This window comes from Balaenoptera ricei, chromosome 1 (assembly GCF_028023285.1).
Source record: "Balaenoptera ricei isolate mBalRic1 chromosome 1, mBalRic1.hap2, whole genome shotgun sequence".
NCBI classification, from domain to species: Eukaryota; Metazoa; Chordata; class Mammalia; order Artiodactyla; family Balaenopteridae; genus Balaenoptera; species Balaenoptera ricei.
Window position 1 is genome coordinate 27,319,693 of NC_082639.1, and position 17,570 is coordinate 27,337,262.

At 49.6% G+C, this 17,570-nt stretch overlaps 1 protein-coding gene across 1 annotated transcript in view; it reads left to right on the forward strand.

Moving 5' to 3' along the window:
- C1H1orf94 (chromosome 1 C1orf94 homolog) overlaps nucleotides 1–14,908 on the forward strand; it is a 35,740-nt gene extending 20,832 nt beyond the window's left edge. The window contains exons 4-7 of the mRNA XM_059896740.1: nucleotides 935–1,110; nucleotides 5,517–5,594; nucleotides 9,194–9,390; nucleotides 14,833–14,908. Coding sequence (XP_059752723.1) covers nucleotides 935–1,110; nucleotides 5,517–5,594; nucleotides 9,194–9,390; nucleotides 14,833–14,908 — 527 coding nt within the window. The remainder of the gene's footprint in view (nucleotides 1–934; nucleotides 1,111–5,516; nucleotides 5,595–9,193; nucleotides 9,391–14,832) is intronic.
- Nucleotides 14,909–17,570: the final 2,662 nt, after the last annotated feature.

Here is a 17,570-nt window from a genome sequence, read left to right on the forward strand (position 1 = left end):
CATAAAATGGGGGAAATGATTTCCTGTGTCCTCTACAGGGAATACTATTGCTAGAGAAATGCAGTTGACTTTCAGGGGTCACATGGGCATTATTGGTGGTCAGTTTGAATATAGCCTTGACTCAGCATGTCTTATATCCCCTCAAGTGGCCCAAACCAAAGAAAACTCCGTTCTTTGAGATTATTTCTACATTGAGATTATTCATGTGCCGGCTTTCTCTCCCTTGTACTTCTGCAACTGTTTTAGTGTAACTGCCTTTCCCCCCAAAAATGTGCCAATAAGGGGAAACTGACACCCCAGCTCAGACTGTATTAGCCCACAGAGCATATTGTAGAAGGAAAGAATCCAGGATCCATATCCTAAAACAACTCAATCACATCTCATTCATTCCGACTAATTTTGGGTCCTATCATACTGAATTATGTAATATTTTTAAGTATTTTTTAAAAAATGATTCCAACATACATACAACAACCTGCACCAGGTCCTCACTGTTGCCAAGTACATGTCCTCAGGGGGTTGCTTTAATAATTTGATAAGAATGACTTCCAATGGCATAGCAATTGTTTATACCAAACTGGATTTTTCGAAAGCACTTGAAAGAACGTAGTTTTGTAAGTCGGTGAGATACAGCCCCAGCAATCTGGTTTATTGCATCCTCTTGCTAAACTGCCTCCTTACTAGTGAATGACAGAGAGAGATGCTCCATGCCAGACCATGCTGGGATTTTCACCCCTTCCGAATTGGCAAGGTGTGAACTAACGATGTTTCCCTAGAGTTGGAAATTCATCCAAAAGTTGAAGAACCCTCTGGGAGCTTTTAAAAGACCTAACCTCTGAGAACACTAACCCCTCAGGCAGTCATGGGGCAGAGGGCGTCCTGGCCTCTCCCTTCCTCAGTCACGGAAACGCTCTACCCCTCCTGTGACTTACAGTTAACCCGCCCGTGACGGGGGCCGACAAGAACAACCTCAAGTACACAGGGAATGTCTTCACCCCACGCTTTGCCACCACCTCGACCTCAGCGACCGTGAACCAGCCGCTCTGGCTCAACATGAACTATCCAGTTCTGCCCGTGTTCACGAATCCCTCCACCTTCCCCCAGTACCAGGTGAGTGAACGGGTCCTGGGCCTGTGTCCACGGAGGAGCCTTGGCTCGCAGGAAGCCTAATTCACAAAGAGCCATAGACTCATTAGTTAATTTTTTCATCGGGGCCACATCAGACCAACCACCCAGTACACGTGTGCGCACATGCACATGCCTGTGCGTGTATATTTCTCATTTTCCTTTGTCTGAATTTCCGTTCACTCTGTGCTGTGTCTTCTAGAGCTTGGCTAGTTTTGGCCTGTGAAGTACTTGGGCTCCCAGGAGAGAATGATAGCACAGTCCTTGTTTCCCACCACCTCCTTTACAGTTGGATGACATGTGCCCTAGGTTACTTGGGACAGTGCCAGTTCAGGTCTTTTGTCCCAGCATAATTATTAATTGCACCCCCTTTCACTCTCAAGTGTCCTAGTGCAGATGACAAATTATGTGGCCATTTTATTTCAACTACAACCCAGCAATCTTAGCTTCTACCAGCTAAGATGGCTTGACACACATTCTTGGTCTTGGGCTCATAGCTAAGAGGGACCAGACACAATGGCTTGGAGAAACACTTGCCTGGTGGGAAATTTTACTCACAGACTTACTTATTCAGGGAAAGTGTAGTTTCATTAGTTTGTCTATTTAACTTAATCTCCCTTAAGACCTGCCACCCACTGGGTAGGTAGAAGAAAAAATCAAATAAATGTTCACTCTGGTTTAAAACATAGTCTAAACCAAGAGCTTAAATAGTCCCTTCAGGTAGGGCTCATTTCCTCCAGGAAAGGTGCTCAGTGTCTAAGATTTCTCAGTCTTCTGTCTCCTCCGTGGCTCCTTTCCAGAATGGTGTGCAGGTGTATGAAACGGCCAGGTTCCTGGGAACCTGCTACCCCAGCCTGGCCTGGCCAAGCCCGGAGAGGGCAGAGAGAGAAGGAAATCCACCTGAAAATCGACTCATCCTGTCTCCGTGCCCCTCCCCCTCCCCCTGACCCTCCGGTCCCACGTGTCATCTCCTCCTTTACAACAGAGCGGCAGGCCTCACAGCTTAGACATCCTACGCAGAAGGTGGATCTTCTCTGTTCCCCGTAAAGCCCCTCTCAGCTGGCCCACCAGGCTTAGCCCCTGATTCTTAAACAGGAACTAAAGTAAAGGAGTTTAGCATGGTCTCTCTTTTCTTCTGCAAAGTTTTGTTTTCAAGCCTTTTCTTGTTTGCTAAACAGAGCAAGTGGCCACACTCCCCTCACACCCCGCCACTGGGGTGAGACGTCATAAGGAAGCGTGATCCACGGGAAAATCCAAGTGCGTCCCTCCCATGTCTATGATATGTTGTCCTGGCAGAGGGCTCGAGAGAAATGCCCTGTTCACGTCCTCATTGATTCACCAACTCCTTCACTGATGTCCCTCCACCCTTGCTCACTCGCTGTGCAGTCGTTTATCACCTAATCCCTGATGCACTCATCTGTATTTATTTATTTTCTCATTCATTTAAGTAATTTAAAAAAAAAAAAAAACCCTTGCTTCACACTGAGTATAGGCCTTGACTCAGGTGAGGTGATTCCAAGATGACTAGGAAGTTCAGAGTCCAGTACAAGTCAGGGACAAATCAAAAGCCAGCATGGTGTGCCCCCCACCCCTGAGAGAGAAACAATTGCATAATTTTATTTGGTGTAAACCGATTCACTCTCAAATGCACTCACAGGGCTCACCATGTAAAGCTAATTTGCAGTGGTCTGGTCTGTTTTGTAAAGAGGGGATAGTTTCTCTCTGCTACGTTAACTTCTTCTGACTTGACTTTCGGAGTAGGTGAGATTTAGACGTATTTTTCCAGCATGAAGTCCTTTGTCTTTAGAGATGCTGATGTGTGCATCACAGGGCTGACTCTGAGCTTCCTGGGCCTCTGGGCAGAAGGGCCCTGGCTGGTAGGGCCCCTGGGTCCTATGCAGCAGTTTAGACACTGAATAGGCCCAGCTGAAGTTGGCTGTACACATTGACACTCCCAGGTGGTCACAGGGACAGGGTAATTTACCTTCTCCCAGCTCCTCGTGATCTCATAATGCCATCAGGCTTCAAGCCGGCTGATCAAGGGGCCTGATATGATAAAAAGAAAGCAGGTTTTAGAATCGTCAGACTTGGGTTTAAGGGAATTGCTCTGCTTCCAAGCTGTGTGGTCTTGGGCAAGTTAGCCAAATGCTCTGATCCCTGGTCTCCTCACCTATGAAATGGCCTCATAATAATTACAGCAGCAGCAGCAAACACTTGAGTCAGTTGTCAGGTTAACGGAGTCCATGGATGGGAAAGGGCTTTGTAAAATCTCAAGTATGATATAGATATTGGTTTTTATTACTTTTCAGCCCTGATCTTCCTAGGAAACAGTGTCAGGGAGCTCAGCAGACTTTGAGAAGGCACAGAGGAGAAATGGGGAACAGTCTATCCTAGCCTCTTTTCCTGCTTGGTGTTAGGAATAAAAATGAGGTCCCAAATCCAATTTACTCAGAGCTCCACTGTGGACGGACGCAGAGCCGTGGAAGACTAAGTCCCCAGCACCCGGGAACTCCGGAGGCTCCTGGGCTGCTTGACACAGAGGAACTCTGCTCCCAATTAAGGAGGGAGGGCACGTAGGAAGAGGCCGTGGCCTCAAGCAAAGAGGAATGAATGTGTGTTTACCCTTGCTTGTGATTTTACAGAATTGCAATTTGAACAACTAGAAATCTCCTTCAAGTCATACAGTGTGGCTCATACTGATGAATATGGCATCATCTCCTGAAAATCCGCCCCGGGACAGAGCAGGGACAGGCGGGTCACAGATCCTAGGGATAGCCTCACCTAGGCGGGTGTGGGGAGGACGGCGCCCTGGGGGAGCTGGCTGCGGAAAGCCCAGCTGAGCGCTGATGGGGAGAGAGTGAAACAGAGGAGGGACACTTAGAACGTGGCCTTGGAGCCCACTGGGGGCTGGGAACAGGCAGGGCGGCTCCATCCGGCTGACACCTCTGTCCCAGTTCAGGCCACGCCTGGGGTCACAGGCTGGTCGTGGTGGTGAGTGGGGCTGCCCTGGCAGCAGGGCTTGGAGAAAAGGCGAGCAGGTGCACTGTTTCAGGTGAAGGTGTTGGTGGATGTGGGAAAGGCCCGGCCACAGTCAAGTGCAGGTGCACGGGAGCAGAGAGCAAGGAGGGCCCTGAAAGGATGTGCTCTCTCGGGGACGTGGTGGATGGGCGCTGAGAGAGCTGGGGGGCTTCCCCAGGACCCCACATCAGGGATTTGGAGCCTTTTAGGAGGAGCCCATGGGCTCTGAGGAAGTCGTCAAGGGCAGCATCAACCATCAACACTTAGACGATGGCACAAGCTGAGCCCAGGATGGAGGCAACGTCTTGGGGCATGGAATCTTCTGGAAAGATATACGGTCTGAGGGGTGCTTTGGATTTTGACCTGCATCTTAGGGGGTAACTCTGGATTGGTAGATAGAGGCAGCCTGGGACTGGAGGGGTCATGGGCTGACCCCATGCACAGTGGCGGTTCTGCTGTGTGTGTGTGTGTGTGTGTGTGTGTGTGTGTGTGTGTGTACACGTGGACACCTAAGGCCACCCCGGACAGAGTTGTGAGTAAAGTTTCTACTTCCCATCGGGCTGAACTGCCAGGCAGCCTCTTCAAGTGGTGGGAGCAGCAGGGGCAGGGGGTGGCACTGAGAGATGGTGGCAGAATCCTTACTACGTGCTGCACTGTTCTAAGCCCTTTAGATGGATTAACTCATTTATCTTCACGTCAGTCTTCATCATCAGGTACAGACACAGGTGTATGTGTGGGCAGAGAGATGCACAGCAGCAGAGACCAAACTAATACACCTAGGTTCATAGTTGCACATTTGTACACAGAAACACACAGCTGCAGTCACAAATGGAAGCACACATGTAGATGTGCTTAAATAAACATGGAGGCAAGCTAGCACACGTGCATGGGTACTTCACGTCTTGGGGCAGGAATGGGGTTTGGGAAAAGGCACTTAGGAAAGGGGTATAGACAGCAACAAAGATCATCTGGCTACCTTCACAGGCTTTGCAGGCTTGAACACACATAATTTTAGAGACAAGGGAAAAGGGGCTCCGAGAGGTGAAGTGACTTGCCCAAGGTCACACAGACACTAAGGGGCAGATCTGGAATTCAAGAGGCAGGCAGGTTCCTAAAGCTCTTGCCTTAAATATTCACCAAAAAGGCTGTGAATCCTGCTAACCAGGGGCTTCCTGGGTGGTGTGAGGCGTGCTGGCTCGACCTGATTCCAGCTGGACTAGGCAGCTGGTGGGTCTGGCCAGTAGTGTGGTGGGACGGACTTGAACATGTGTGGAGGTCCAGGCAAGGCAGCTGGAAGCTGAGTTGAGTGGCTGCTGTCCTCTGGCTGGGAGCCCACCGCCCCACAGCACTGAGCCTCCCCCTTCTCTCCCCAGGGCCTGTACCCACAGCGGGCGGCCAGGATGCCCTACCAGCAGACCCTGCACCCCCAGCTCGGGTGTTACTCCCGTCAGGTGAGTAGCTGACCTCCTCGCCTGTCTCAGCTCCGCAAAGGCCTTCAGGTCAGAAGGATGTCTGTTCCCTTGTCTTTGTCTAGCTGGTCACCAGCCACACTTTCCGGCCCGTGCTTGACCCCAGAGTACAGAGAGAAACACCAACATGCGTGTGGACCCAAACCAGTGTCCCCAGGTGATAATACCAGCTGGCACTTGCAGAGCCCTTACTGTGTGCCAGGCCCTTCTCTAAGGGCCTTACCCGCATTAATTTCACCTTCAGAACTACCCTATAATCTACCTTATAGATTAGAGATGAGGAAACTGAGAGAGATTAATTTGTCCAACATTATACAGTTAACACGTAAGTTAGCTTTTACTGTGGCAACAAATGGCCTCAAGGTCTCAGAGGCTTTCAGCAATAAAATATGTACTTTTTTACCCACGGGTCTACAGGTTGGCTGAGCAGGACTGGGGTTGGGTTCAAGCCTGTTTCACGTGTCCCCCTTTTGGGCCTGTGCCGAAGATACAGTCACTTTTGCTCCTGCCATGCTGGATGGCAGAAGGGCTGAGCAGAAACGCCCAGTGTCTCTGAGAGGCTCAGCTCAGAGCTGGGACGTGGCAATGTACACCTGCCTTCCACGGGCCAAAGCAAATCATATGGCCTGCCCAGCATCAGTGGAGCTGGGAGTCATATCCCTTCCATGTCAGTTTGTCAGTTAAAATACCAGACACCTAGCTAAATTTAAATTTCAGATAAATGGTGAATAACGTCTTAGCAGAGCTATGTCCCCAATACTACATGGACCATACTTATACTAAAAAAAAACCCAAAAACTTGCTGTTTATCTGAAATTCAAATTTAACTGGGTGTTATATATTTTTGTTAGCTGAATCTGCACCCTCTACTCCCATGGATAGGCCGGGGGTCAATATCTACTTGACAGTAACACAATGGCAGATTGGGGTTTGACCTTGAGCCGCCTGGCTTCAGGGTCCATGTTCCCAATAACTGTGCCTTACTGCCTCTTGTATACAGACACACAAAAATACGGTATCAAAATAAAGCAGCAGAGACAAAAATACAAACACACACCCAGACACAAATAAAGATGCAGTTATAGACGTGCATGCCAAGCTGCATGCGTGTGGGCCCACGCACACACACACAAAACACAAAACAACACTTTCAGAGGTTTTGAGTATCTAGGGGCAGGGATGGGGGTGTGAGGAAGGGAGCTGAGGCCCGGCTACATTCTCAGGCTGGCCTTGCAACCCCACAATCAGGTGGAGAGATAAAACCCACAGACTCCTCCGCCTCTCCTCTCTCCCCGGGGAGCCCTACCCTTTCTCTGCAAACTGCACCTCTGACCTCTGAAGGATGTTAGAATGTTCCAGAAGGTAGAGAAGGGCCCATAAGTGTAGGTTACTTTCTTACGTGGGCCAGGACTGCTCTTTCAGCAGTAGGAGCTTTTGCATTCTGAGGTGAAGTTGAGATGAGGCAGTCAGGCTCACAGAATCTCAGTCTCATCCCCTCCACCCCACGAGCAGTGATTCCATCCACCTAGCTCCAAAGTGAATGCTTTTAGACAAAGTTATGTAAATGCATATATTTGAAACAGTAATAGAAAAACCTGGTACAAAATTTTTAAAGTCTTAGAGGCAATCACTGTGATTGGTTTCTTAGGTATCCTTCCAGTGATATCTATTTATACAAGCATTTTTATACAGATGTGGCATTCTGGGCACACTGCTCTATCATTGCTTTTGTCAGCAAAGAGGACATCTTGGAGATGGTTCCAGAGCCCTATACCCAGCTCTGTTTTATGCGTTTTATCCGTGACATGTAGTTAGGATACAGTTTTGCATAAAGCTTGCATAAGCTCTAGGACCCGTATCTTCTCTTTCACGTCAGTTTCCTCCCAGGTCCAGGACTGTCCCCTCACTGTGAAAACCAGGGTTTTTTTTTTTCTGCCACGCTGACCCTCGGGTGTCTGTCTTGGGAGGTGCCTTCCTGGGTTCTCTCTGTGAGCTCTCGGCACTTTCTGCCCTTCAGCTCACCCTCTTGGGGGTTTGGTGCCCAGGTCTAGTGTCACCAGATCTTACCTGTCCACTGGGGGAAAGATGGGGAGGGCCCGGAGGGAGGGGCTCAGGCTTCCAGAGGGAGCACGCATAGCGGTGCGTTCCAGGGCCATGGGCTCTGGGCTTGCCACACTGGGGATCGCAACAAAACTCAAGACGCTTGAAACACTTACTGAGCAAGTTGCTTAACTTCTCTGAACCTGTTTCCTCCTCTCTAGAATGGGGATCCTAATGGTCCTACCTCACAGGGCTGTTTGGCGTTTAAATGAGAGAATCCACATGAAGGGCCTGGCACACCCTTGTTATCACTTCATAAGCGCTGGCCTTTGTCATCTTTTTAAATTAGATAAGGGTGTGCAGGGTGAGAAAGGGCAGTCAGTACGCTGAACCCCTGAGCAGCTTGGACTACAGACTTGCTATTAAAGTGGAAATCCAGAAATTTCCCGAGTTTTGACCGAAACACACAGGAGGATGGATGTCGGCTCCACACGAGACATTTGGAGCTGTCAGTAGTGGAATACAGCGCTCATGATGTGATGAGCTCCCTGTCATTTTAGATATTCAGGCTGACACTTAGTAGTCTCTTCTTTCCTCCCTCCTCCTCCTCTCTCTCTCTTTCTTGCACTTATCCATTTAACGTATATTTCGAGCAGCTACTGTGTGACAGGCACCGTCTCAGGGCCAAGGATAAATCAGTAAATAAGACAGGTGGGGTTCCTGCCTCATCAGGGGCAAGATAGTATGAGCCCTGCTTCTTGGTGGGGGTCTGATCCAGGTGGTCTCAGAAACCCAATGAGTTCCTACTTTTCTTAGGGTTTGAGCTGAATCCCAGTGCCCCCATTTGGCCTTTCTCCTCACTCACACTGCCCAGTACCATAACCACCAGCCACATGAGGCTATTTACACTGAAATCAAAACTAAGTAAAATTTGAAATTCAGGTCCCACTAGCCACATTTCAAGTGCTCAATAGCCACACTTGTGTCTGGTGGCTACCATATTGGGTGGTACAGACCCAGGAGATTTCCATCATCCGTCACAGGAACTTCCACTGGGCAGAGCTATGTTGGACTTGGGGTCTGTTGCGATCCTGAGCTAGAAGCCAGGGATGTATAATTCCCAACAACCTTTACTGAGATTGTAAAAGACTTAAAAATGAACCAGGGGCTTTTGAGATGGTTATGGACTGAGGGTAAGGCAGGGGACAGAGAAGAGAATGGAAATAATGGAAATAATATTCCTTTGCTATTTATTATGTGCCAGTCTCTCTACTTATATCAGCTGACTCAGTCCAGATACAATGGAGATAGCATTTGCCCATTCTATGGATAAGGAAACTGAGACTCAGATAAATTAAATAACTTACCAGTCTCACATATAGAAGCTGAGCCCCGTGCTTCTTCCCCGTCCGACACATTGCCTTCTATGCACCCCACAGTGACTGAGGGGCACAGGGGCTGAGGGGTGGGGGCTCAGGTTAGGGTCAGGGCTGGGGGACTGTGAAGTTTAGTGGCACCCCTGTCTCCTCTCTGCCCCGCAGGTGACGCCACACAACCCGCAGCAGATGGGACAGCAGATTTTCCGCTCTTCCTACACCCCGCTGCTGAGCTACGTCCCCTTCGTCCAGTCCAACTATCCGTACCCTCAGAGGACACCTCAGAAGCTGGCCAGAAATCCCCGAGACCCTCCCCCCATGGCAGGAGATGGGCTGCAGTACCCCTTCCCCCAGGCGTATGGGTGAGTCCTCAGCCCACACTGGAAATTCACCTCGTATCCCGAAAGCTGCTAGAGAGGAGAGGTGGGCGCGCGGGGCCTCACTGCTGCTCTCTTGGTACATATATTCCTTGGCTGTGGGGAGGGCAGACCCTGTGCCTTGTGGGTCCCGGGTGGAGCGGATGTGGAGGTGAGCCTGATCTGGGCCTGGGGGGGGGCGCCCTTTGGCAGGCCCAGTCGGGGCTGGGGTCCTCAGCTTGGTGCAGAGATGCAGCTGCATGGTCAGTAGTGGATGAGCGCACCACCCATGGCAGGTGGCAGGTAGTGGAGCGGGACGCGTATGCCTTTCCCCATTTGCCTGGTTTCCAGCAGGCCACGGCCAGGTAATCTTCTTACGGCTCTTTCCCCCACTTACTGCCTCCTGAGCTCCTTGCCAGGCTAATTCCTCCGACAGCCCAGTGAGTTCGCAACCGGCCCTGCTGAAGGTCTTCTCACTGCTTATCAGGCTGCTCACACTTTTCCCCCAAAATACCCCAAACAGCAGAGGAGAGGAGCTTAGCAGCCAACAGCCAACACAAGCTCAACATTTTAGCTGACAGTTCCATACAGACTTTTCAAGCCAGTCAGCAAGAAATTGGTGTTTGTTGTTTCAATGTAACAACATGCAGCGGCTCATTCCCACCCACCAAACCTTCATTACTGATGCTCTGCAAGGCGGGTGGTGCCGTGTCAGTCCTGAGAATCCAGGTGTCCCAGGCACATCCCGGGGAACGTGTGCTCCAGTTTGAGAACCTCCCTTTACAGGATTAGGACCAAACTCCCCAACCTGACACAGATTCCCTTCCTCCCCATCACAGCCCTGCACTGTAGTGTCAGCCGGGTGTCCTGGACTCGGACCCTTTCAATCGGTGTTTCCCATGAATGTCTTGGTAGAGGGATAAATGCTGGAAAGAGGTTTCCATAGTCAGATCTGTCTGGGAAAAGAAAGGTAGAAACGAAGATAAACAGATTTCTTAACTGTTGGAATTTGCAGATTATTTAATTTACTAGGGTTCATGGAGAACATTCAAGAAGCTGGTCGATAGTGTCATTTGAATATAAAACCCATGACCCCTTATTTCTTTTTTTCTTTCCCTTCCTCCATCCCTCCCTCCCTTCTTTCCTTCCTTCCTTCCCTCCCTCCCTCCCTTCTTTCCTTCCCTCCCTCCCTCAACCCCTCCCTCCCTTCTTTCTTTCCTTCCCTCCCTCCCTTCTTTCCTTCCCTCCCTCCCTCCACCCCTCCCTTCCTCCCTCCCTCCCTCCTTCCTCTCCTTTTTTCCCTCTTCTTGTAGAGCATATCATGGTGTGTTCCGCCAATGCAGCCTGGAAAGCGCTGTGTCAGTTCACATAGTTATGGTGAATTTAGCCTGTGGGGCACCGTCCATGAATAGGACATGGTTCCTCCCTTCAGAGATGAGAGTGGATGAGAGGGGGCACAACGATGTTAATGCCGTGACAAAGTGAAGACCATCCAAGTGTCCCGAGGACGGAGGGAGGATCCCTGCTGGGTGGACAATGAGAGCTGCAGGATGGGGAGGGTCCAGTGAGCAGCGACTGGGGGAACAGGGCCCTCAGGTGGGAAGGTGCGTGGTGGGTTTGAGGCCTGCGGAATAAAGGCATCTGGCTGAGGTATTAGATTTATCCCTGAACAAGGTGGAAAATAGGAAAAGGGGGGCTGGGCTTGGATTATTAAAGGCTCTGACTGGTAGGCCTGGGGATCCCATGCAGATTTGTGAACGTTGGCGTGAATTGATGGGCCGGAGGGGAGAGAAACAGGAGGGAAGAGAGGGCATAGTCTGGAGGTGACTGCAGGGTCTGTAAGAGAGGTTCTCACCTCCCCGGAGGTGAGAGTAGATGAGACTGCAGAGGGAAGACAGCGTACCTGCAGGCCAGCAGACGTCCCCCTTCCACGCTGTGACTCTGGGCTCGAGGGAAGAGGGAGTTACTGCAGAAGCCAGAACCTGCTGTCCTTCGGAGGCCGCGTGGTCCCAAGTTCTCAGCAGTCAGCGGTCGGGGAAGCACTGATTGGGAGCGGTGCGAGCCGAGGGCTGGGACCTGGTCTCCGGCTGTCTTCAGAGGGGCAGGAGGGGGAAAGGAGTGAGCAGGAGACTGAGGAAGGAGCAGCCTCAGAAGTGGGAGAGAGCCTGCAGCCAGCTGGGGACACCGTGGGCGAAGGAGGGGAGTGATGGGTGGAATGGCGGCCTGAGAGGGTGCAGTGGCGGCCTGAGAGGGTGGAAAGACCAGGAAAGTGAGGTCGGAAAAACGAGGCGCGGAGTGCAGGCCCGTGTCCCCCAAAGGGATGATTCGTTCATTCAAAAAAATGTTTGTTGCATCTTCTGTGTGCCCGGCACTGTTCTAGGCACTGGTTACTGGAGTGAACAAGACAAAGTGTTTACTCCCGTCATTCCAGAAGGAGAACTAGACAATACGGAAGTAAATACGCATCATACATGTCAGGTGCAAGCGGGGAGGGAACAAGGGACCTCTCTTGAGCCGAGATCTGAATAAACGAGAGAATGAGCCATGTGTATATATGGGTGATGAGCGCTCTGGGCAGAAAGAATCGAAAGTGCAGTGGCCCCGCGGTGGGAAATGTAGCTGGAGCACAGTGAGTGGAGGAGAGAGAGTGGGCAGAATTGAAATCGGAGGGGTGGCAGGGCCGGACTAGAGAGGGCCTGGGAGGCGAGGGAAGGAAGAACAGCGGGAGGCCATGAATGTTCTAACTCTCCGTGTAAGGAAGATGGTGTTGACCGACATATCTGACATAAGAAGAGTGGGCTGACGGGTAAGAGCTGATGGAGGGGACCAGGATGGGAGCCTTTTTAGCTATCCAAGCAAGAGGTGCTGGTGGCGTAGACTAGGGCAGTGACCATGGGAAGGAGGTAAGAGAAAAGATGTGGAACATTTGTTTTCTTGGTAGGATTGATGGGAATTGATGATGGTTGGATGTGGAATGAGGAAAAGAGGAGAGTCAAGTGTGATTCCTAGGTTTTTGACTGGAGTGTCCAGATGATTGGCAATGCCAGAATACCAGGGTCCAGATGATGAGAACAAGGATCTGTTGATCAGGAGTTTGGTTTTGCATATGTGAAATCTGAGATGCCCGTTAGACACTTGCGTGGCACAGTTGATAGGCAGGTGGATATCTGAGTCTGGGGCTCAGGGGAGAGGTGGTGGCTGATAATATAAATTTGGGAGTCATTAGCATATAGATGATATTTAAAGGCATGGGATGGGATGAGATCGCCTGGGAGCACAGGTACATAGAGAAGAGAGGAGGCCCAAGGACTGAGCCCTGGGTCTCCAACATGTAGAGGGGTTGGGGAGATGGGGAGGCACCAGCAAAGGATCTAAAGGGTGGGAGGAAAAGCAGGAGAGTGTGGAGTCAGGGAGCCAGGAGAAGAGAGGGAGGGATGACAGCATGGCAAGAAAACCTGGGCACTGTAGGTTGGAATGTAGAGAACACTGGGCACAGGGGTGGTGTTGAGGTTTACCAGCTGTGCTGGATGCAACAAGGTCCAGGAGAGGCTGCCTGGGTCGGGGAGGGGTACAAGGGCATACATAGGTGGAGAGTTTTTAGTCTGGGAGACCAGGGACCTCAGTGCTTCCTCTGGGTCAGGAACCAAGAGACTAAACTGTATGAGGTGGGAGAGGAAGGAGTAGGTAGCCTCCGTGTTCTCAGGGAAGGAGGAGGGGAGCCCTTCCTGCCCTCTGCCAAGTCCATTTGCATACATCCATCAGGGCAGGATAACAATACCATGTACCTTCCAAAGAACAATAAATCTGAGAGTTAAAAAGAACACAAATGATAATTACACTGGAATTATCACTGGACAGCGTAGAAACTGTCCCAGGCAAACCAGGACTGTTCACCATGCTCATGAGGCAGTTTAAGCCCCTCCTCTTCCTCCAGGAAGCATTCCTGGATAACTGTAGTCCACATGGATTACCTCTCTTCCTGGCCCTCTAGTTTACATCCTGTCTAGACCATGCCCTTGGCAGTTGATCTGATCAGAATTTCTCATCATGAAGGGCTCAGATGTGTGGGGTGTGGCAATCAGATACAAGGTGTGTGTCATGAGTAATTTGTTACCGGTAATTATTAAATACTCAAGTATGGGTTACAGCCTTTATTTTATAAATCAGAGTAGAATTCAGAGTGTCCTTATAATAACATCACTTTTAATCATTTCTTTTCCAATATGATTTTTGAAAAAGAGAAAAAGAGGTGGGGTTACCACTGACATTAATGGCTTATTGGGCACCTACCTGGTGCCAGGTCCTGGCCTGAGTGCTGAGTGTCAAATGGTGAACAGTCCGAACAGTGTCCCTGCTCTCATGAAGTTTATTTTTGTGAGAAGGGATCAAACAACCCAAAGCCTCGCTTGTCCGTGACTGCTCACAGTGAGCAACAGATACACGTACCAGCTGAGGGATTACAAATTAATGCACTGGTTCGTTCCCATCGCTTCTCCCCCTCCCCCTCTTTTTTTGTTTCATCAATTCATGGGAGGGCGCCACGAACATGAGCATCTTCTGTAATATGCTTCGGCCCAGCTGAAAAGTGACTGAGAATCCCTGGATTAGGCTATATCTAGCCATTTGCTCTGCTGCAATTTGTCTTGAGCTCTGTTCCATTCATTCAAAGTATCCTAGCAGATGGGGAAAGAAAATTGCAGTAGGATCCCAAGTGTGAGTAAATGATTCCATCTGGAGAGGTTGGGGAAGGCTTCACAGAGGAGATGGCTTTTGAACTCTCTTTTGAAGTATGAATTAGCAGTGTGCCAGGGAGAAAAAGCAGAAGGGTGTGTTTTTCTGCTCTCGGAGGGTGATGCTTAAATCTTCTCGGCACTTCCTTCCCTGAGGGTCTAGCAGAGTTCCAGGCAGTAAGGGATGCCTCAGTGCTTACTTGCCAGATTGGTGTGAAATGGAGGGTCTGATCTAGCTTGGTGCTGAGAAGGGGATCAGGAACCCTGGGATTGTCCGGACTCTGAGATCTCACCCTAGGACGTGGCTATGAGTTCTCTGATGTTGTGGAATTTCCTGAGGGACACACAGGGTCCTCTAAGGCAGGTAGAGGGGCTACAGGCCCACAGGTAAGGTGCTTAGATCCAGAGAGGCTCCCTAGTCTTTGGTCTTGGATATGGAGAGAGCATAGGCTGGGTGGAAAGAGCCCCTACAGGCTGCCAGGGCCTTCCTGACCTAAGGAAGTGGCAGAAGAAACTCTTTATTATCTTCCAATTGTATCATTTCAATATGTGATTTTCCCAGAGCCAAAACTTTTTACATTATTGCGAAAGCTTTCAGCTTCCAAGCCTGTCATGATCTTCCCAGTCTTTGACAGCCCCAAAATTAATATACTACTTTCCCTAATATCTCTGCCGACATCAGGAATTCTATGATAACGTCATTTTCTTTCTCCTCCAGGTTCGGCTCGACATCCGGTGGGCCCCTGATGAATAGCCCCTATTTTTCCTCTAGTGGGAATGGCATAAATTTTTAGATCTCCTTCTCATCTCCCTCCTCCTACCTTAGCCCTTGGAGCAGGGCTAAGGGCTCTGGAATTCTGGATTCTGCAACAGCTTGGTATGAAGTTTGGAAAGCCAAGGTTCCGACCGGGTCACAGACAGAAAACAGCAAGGCCAGACGCATCCATGGACCAACACTCACACACACACACACACACACACACACACACACACAGCCCGCCCTCACACACAGCACAGGCTGCACACACCCCCCTCGGATTCATACTCACTTGCTCATCCACGTATGCATCTGTATTTAGCTAACATGAGTGATTTTTGCTTTCGTTGTTGTTGGTAAAATAGATGTAAGACACTTAATTTAGAAAGTTTGTATTTTCTGATAAAAGTATGAGCTGCTTGAAATGGAGTGTGCCTGTTACTTTCTGCAATGTTCCGCGTGATCTTCACTGCTCCTTTTTCCCCCATGAGGCTCCAAGTTTACTGAGGACATGAAGAGACACCACGGGCTACAGTCCTCCAAGGGCTGCTCTGTAAATAAGGGATCCCAGGGATTATACACTTGAGGGCTTACCTCTTCTCTTCTGTGATCCACTCACTTCTCAATAGCCCAGTTTATGCATCTCTGGAATTGATGTAAAAGAAGTGCATCCTGTTCTGCCCTATCCAGGTGGCGGTTACAGAAAAAGTCTCTCTTGGACATGAGATGGGAAAAAGTGGCCTGAAAATCAATTCTAAAAATAATCCTGAATGTGATAGACTATAGCCAGTCATTGTAGATCCATGCCAAGCTAGAGGTCAATCTCAGAACTGCCCCCCCAATGGCACTGTCCCTGGATCATTCTCAATCAGCTTTTATCAGTGACTTTAATGAGGACATTGAGAGCATCTTGATCACATTAATGGAGGACACAAATCTGGGAAGAGGAGATGGCCTGAGTCAGTGATACACATATACCGTAATTCTCCTATTCGACACCCATGGCAGGCATCATTAAGCAGCTGATCCCCTGAGCCTGGACAAAGTCACAGAATCATTCTCCCTGTGGTGGTCCAGGCAGCCATCACTGATCAGGGACAGTCTATGAAATGAAACTCTTGTGCTATCCTCTGGCAAACCATCATAAGATGAAATTAAACAGAGGTTTAATGTAAGGACCTCCTCTTGGGTCTAAAAAATGAGCCATGCACATACAGATGGGCCAACATTGTCAGTTCTAAGTTGCTGTATTACCAGTCCTGTTACTCACATGAAAGCTCGGGCCCACCCTGGCTGAGGCCAGTGAGGGCTAGGTCTGGGGAATGTTAGGAGCCCAATCTTGATTGCAGTGAGAGGCTAGGGCTCTGTAAGTCACCAGTGTCTTGGGATGAGCTTAAGTCCTGGGCTCACAAGAGCATTTCTCTTGCCTTCACAGTGTGACACAATTGGCCTTTCTTCCTGGGTCCCTGGAAACCAATTTCTCTCCCAAGTTCTCTTAGGACTTATGCCTTCTCCTTTCTCCATGGTCTAAGTCTAAGATTTTCCCCTGAGTTCTTCAACCCCTTTCCCCAAGGCTCACCCCACTTCTAGCACATCGTGTTTCTTGTTGATATCCTTGGTTAACAGTCTAGACTCTCCACTGACTGAGAGACACTGGTTAGAAGTTCTCACCAATGCAAGAGCTCTTTTGTTCCCCAAAGGACTTCCTCACGTTGTACCTCTAGGTATTAACCCAGGCTGGGCCATAGTTTACCACCCTCTCTGGATCTCAGAGTGCTTGGGGGCAGGAGAGAACAAGGGAGTTGCCCTTGTCCAGACAAGGGTTCTTAGCCGCTTTCCAACTCTGATGTTGGGCAGAGAATTTAACCTCTCTGAACCTCAGTTCTACTAATGGTAATGTTAATAGTTCTGAGGATTAAAGGATAATGTAGTCTTAATAGAGACTTAATGTATACTTCATGTACACTTGTGGTTTCAAGATGGTGAAGATGTTTCTGCCCCTTTTCTCTTGAAATTTACCCCCAAGTAAGAAGGAGAGTAAAAACATCTACACGAACTCCATTCTCAATGAAATTAGGAGAAGCCAGCAATTTCATCTGCTATATAAAAGGGCAGAAGTGTGGTGGAGGAATGGTAATGCCTTAGCAGAGGAGGGGAAGATCACGTTGAAATGCCTGCCAATCAACAAGAAGCAAACCATTTTCCCCTGCAGAGCCTGAAGTCCTCAGGGGGTGCCAGATGCTGAGGAGGGAAGATGGGGCTGAAGAGAGATGAAAACAAGGGGCTGTTACAAGAAGTATCTCCTACCCTGGCCTCACAAAGCCAGGGGCCACAGGCAGTTCTATAGGAGATAGGAGGTACTTTCTCTGGAGAAACATACAGACCATGCATAAGGATTGTGGAGATGAGGGTACTGATGGAAAATGGGCATTAAGTGAAATACACATCCACACCCAAGGCCAGCAGCTAGACTTTACACAAGAGGCAGGAATTTGGAGGGTTCCCTGAAGAAAATGAAATGCCCCAAAGGCACTTGGAGGTACCAATGAAAATTACCCTACGATTATGCCCTTTCACAAAGAGCTTCCAATCAACTTTTAAAGACTTAGGGCTTCCCTGGTGGCGCAGTGGTTGAGAATCTGCCTGCTAATGCAGGGGACACGGGTTCGAGCTCTGGTCTGGGAAGATCCCACATGCCA